At 45.4% G+C, this 2660-nt stretch overlaps 1 protein-coding gene across 1 annotated transcript; it reads left to right on the top strand.

The window, feature by feature from the left end:
* Positions 1 to 806: 806 nt before the first annotated feature.
* Pmar_PMAR025156 (hypothetical protein) lies at positions 807 to 2273 on the top strand. Its single transcript, XM_002779491.1, has 8 exons — positions 807 to 881; positions 930 to 1060; positions 1359 to 1432; positions 1478 to 1570; positions 1618 to 1683; positions 1731 to 1886; positions 1931 to 2031; positions 2080 to 2273. The coding sequence occupies exons 1-8, from the start codon at positions 853 to 855 to the stop codon at positions 2180 to 2182; spliced, it is 753 nt and encodes a 250-aa protein (XP_002779537.1). The 5' UTR covers positions 807 to 852; the 3' UTR covers positions 2183 to 2273.
* The last annotated feature ends 387 nt before the right edge of the window (positions 2274 to 2660 follow it).

Raw genomic sequence — 2660 nt, 5'->3', positions numbered from 1 at the left:
AATTGAGAACACTTCTGAGCTCAGCTGAGGAAGGTGTGTATATTTTACAACACTGTTGTTTAGTGATGAAACTTGTAGTTATAGTGGTTTCTGTATTTTCATGTACTAGATATTATAACTTAGATAATACACTCACTTAGAAAACGATGGAGTTTCGCCCGTAATATGAAAAACATATTTCACGACTACTGCATATCACCGCGAATATCGTCTTTTCCACAGAGTATTACGCCACTCCACGTAAAACGGGTGAAACCCCAGTGTTTACATTTCCGCCGGTGATAGAGTTGTTTTGGCTCAGGAATGGTTTTGAAGCTCGAAGGTGACACATGTGTTGTACGTTTAAAACGATTCAGCGCTGAAGTCGAGAAAGAACTGAGGGTGAGAATGTTTTTTTAATTGACGCTGTAATGGTTGCATAAACAGAATCTGTTGGAGACTGCTGCGGCCGCTAGCTTACAACGAGAAGGTGAGACTTGGTAGCTCTGTTCAGGAACCTAGGAGGAACTCATTTCGAAGCTTCCACGTATGGCTAGGATCATATTCTTCGATCAGTTTCCCACGTAAATGAAATCATCACATTAGCAGCATTTTGCTCACTATCTTTAGACTTTAAGTAAAGTTATTTCTTGAAGTTTAATGAATTCCTGCTTCTATGTTCTATGCGCCGTGTGGGAATATGTGTTGGTTTCTCATTTTCAAACGAGAAGTGCATCGAAACCAATAAGAATTTCCCGAGATTTCCCAATAACTGTTATATTATCAGCAACGAGTGTGTATTTCTCTCTTACACTGATTATGTGTATAGGGGAGGGAGCCTGTCTTGGAGTCGATCCAGAAGGGGTAGCGGCGATGAGTGCTGGCGGACGCTGGTGCGCGCGGTAGGGATGTTCTGAATGGTGGAATTGTGGATTAAAGCATTTGTTCAGATTCGTAATCGGAGCGGAGAGAATGCATAAGGATTTCCCTATAGTCGGGAGGATCATCGGACCTAATGGGGAGCATATGAAGGAAATTCATAACACAACGTGTGCGAAATTAAGATTGAGAGGACGAAGAAGTGAGATCTGGTGTTGCGGTTGTCGTTAATTTTGTAGTCGAGTTGGTTGGGATGTCTGTTATGGAACAGATGGTCGTAGGTTCGAATCCTGGGGTGGGTACTTTTGTGCTCGGAAAGAAGTATATTTACTTCATGAATGTTTTTATGCGGGGATCCTTAATAGTGGATACGATGTAGAGTGAATGTAGAAAACCATAGCATCTATTTAGGCATAGTCGTTCATAGACCTCTCACCAAGTTGAATATGTCTACTAGAATGTTCGAGCTCTATGGTGATTGTCGGCTCGGAAATTAATAGGTAACTACAGGGAGGGACCTGAACAGAAGGAGTCGGACGAGCCTCTACATCTCTGCGTCTCGAGCAACGACGAGGTAAGGGGAGGTATCTTAGGTTGCTCGTGGTAAGATACGGATTAGGTATCCTACCGACGCACATGTGAGATGGTGGAGCATCTTATGAAGGGAGTCTATGAAGACTATGGGGTGTGGTGTTCTCAGAGAGGAATACCGGTATCTTAGGTTGGCAACTGTAAGATACGGAATAGGTCCGGTTTTAGATACCAGCAATACAGATGATTATGGTTGAAGGATCAACGCAGGAGTCGCTGGAAGACAAACTTCATGTAGGGTCTTCACTGGGGTGGAGACTGTTTTATGGTTTTTCTATCAGGAATTATACGCCGCGCAGAATATGCTGGTGGCAAAAAAGAGGCGGAGTGCATTAGGAGAAGTTTCCGAGGATGATGATGAGGATGATGATGGAAATGTAGCGCCGAAAGCAGTTGATCCGAGGTTACCGGAGAATCAGCCGCATGGATTTGATGCGGTAGAAACAGCAGCGGAAAAGGTTTGGAGGATTTTCGGTATCAGTCACAAACCGGACCGGCGTACAAAAGATTGCGAAGCGACGTAGGTGGAGCTTCTAAGATATGCCGTCATTGGTTGCGAGGACAGTGCCATTACGGAGATAGGTGGTATCTTAGGTTGCTGATCCAAAGATTCACTTCTGGCCCGTTCAGATGCAGTTTCCGTCATGTGGTTCCACCGGGGATGGCGGCGCCTCCTCAGAATTTGGTGTTCTTGCAGGGAGGGGATCCGACGAGCTTGCTCCGTGGTGCGTGAGAAATTCAGAGAGATTCGTCTGAGGTCAGGATGGCCGTCTTCTCGTAGTTTTTCTTGTCTATATTTTTTGTGATTTCAATCTTCTATCAACCTTTATATCGTTGCGTTGGCTTAGTCAGCGGGTGGCAGTTGCGACAACTCGAGTACTACAGTAGTACTACTACTCTATGAGTGGCAGAGGGGGCTTTGAGCTCCCTCTGCCGTCTCGATATAGAATAAGTTATTCTATATCGAGACGGTATCTCTACAAGAAGCCCCCGTGCTAAGTATGCGCTATTGTCTCTAATCGCATATCGAACGACACACAGGCGAGACGCTTTAATGTGCATAGGGTTGGACGTCCTTCAGAGCAGTCGCTCGTTAACTCGGCATGCAGCAAGTGTGCTCAACTCATGGCGGATCACGATGATGCTCTCCGTGATAGGATAAAGAAAATCCCTCAATCTGGAGGGGCTGGCCGTGTCCTCGCTGAGCGCAT

Source organism: Perkinsus marinus (assembly GCF_000006405.1).
Source record: "Perkinsus marinus ATCC 50983 genomic scaffold scf_1104296946984, whole genome shotgun sequence".
Classification (NCBI taxonomy): domain Eukaryota; phylum Perkinsozoa; order Perkinsida; family Perkinsidae; genus Perkinsus; species Perkinsus marinus.
This window is presented reverse-complemented; position numbering and strand designations above follow the sequence as displayed.

What these genes read in the sequence shown, in the direction of transcription:
- Pmar_PMAR025156 (XM_002779491.1), top strand. Translation starts at nt 853, where the DNA reads ATGAGTGCTGGCGGACGCTGGTGCGCGCG. An exon ending in GGCGGACGCTGGTGCGCGCG is followed by an intron (nt 882 to 929) that starts GTAGGGATGTTC and finishes GCATTTGTTCAG; the next exon opens with ATTCGTAATCGGAGCGGAGA. An exon ending in GCGTCTCGAGCAACGACGAG is followed by an intron (nt 1,433 to 1,477) that starts GTAAGGGGAGGT and finishes GATACGGATTAG; the next exon opens with GTATCCTACCGACGCACATG.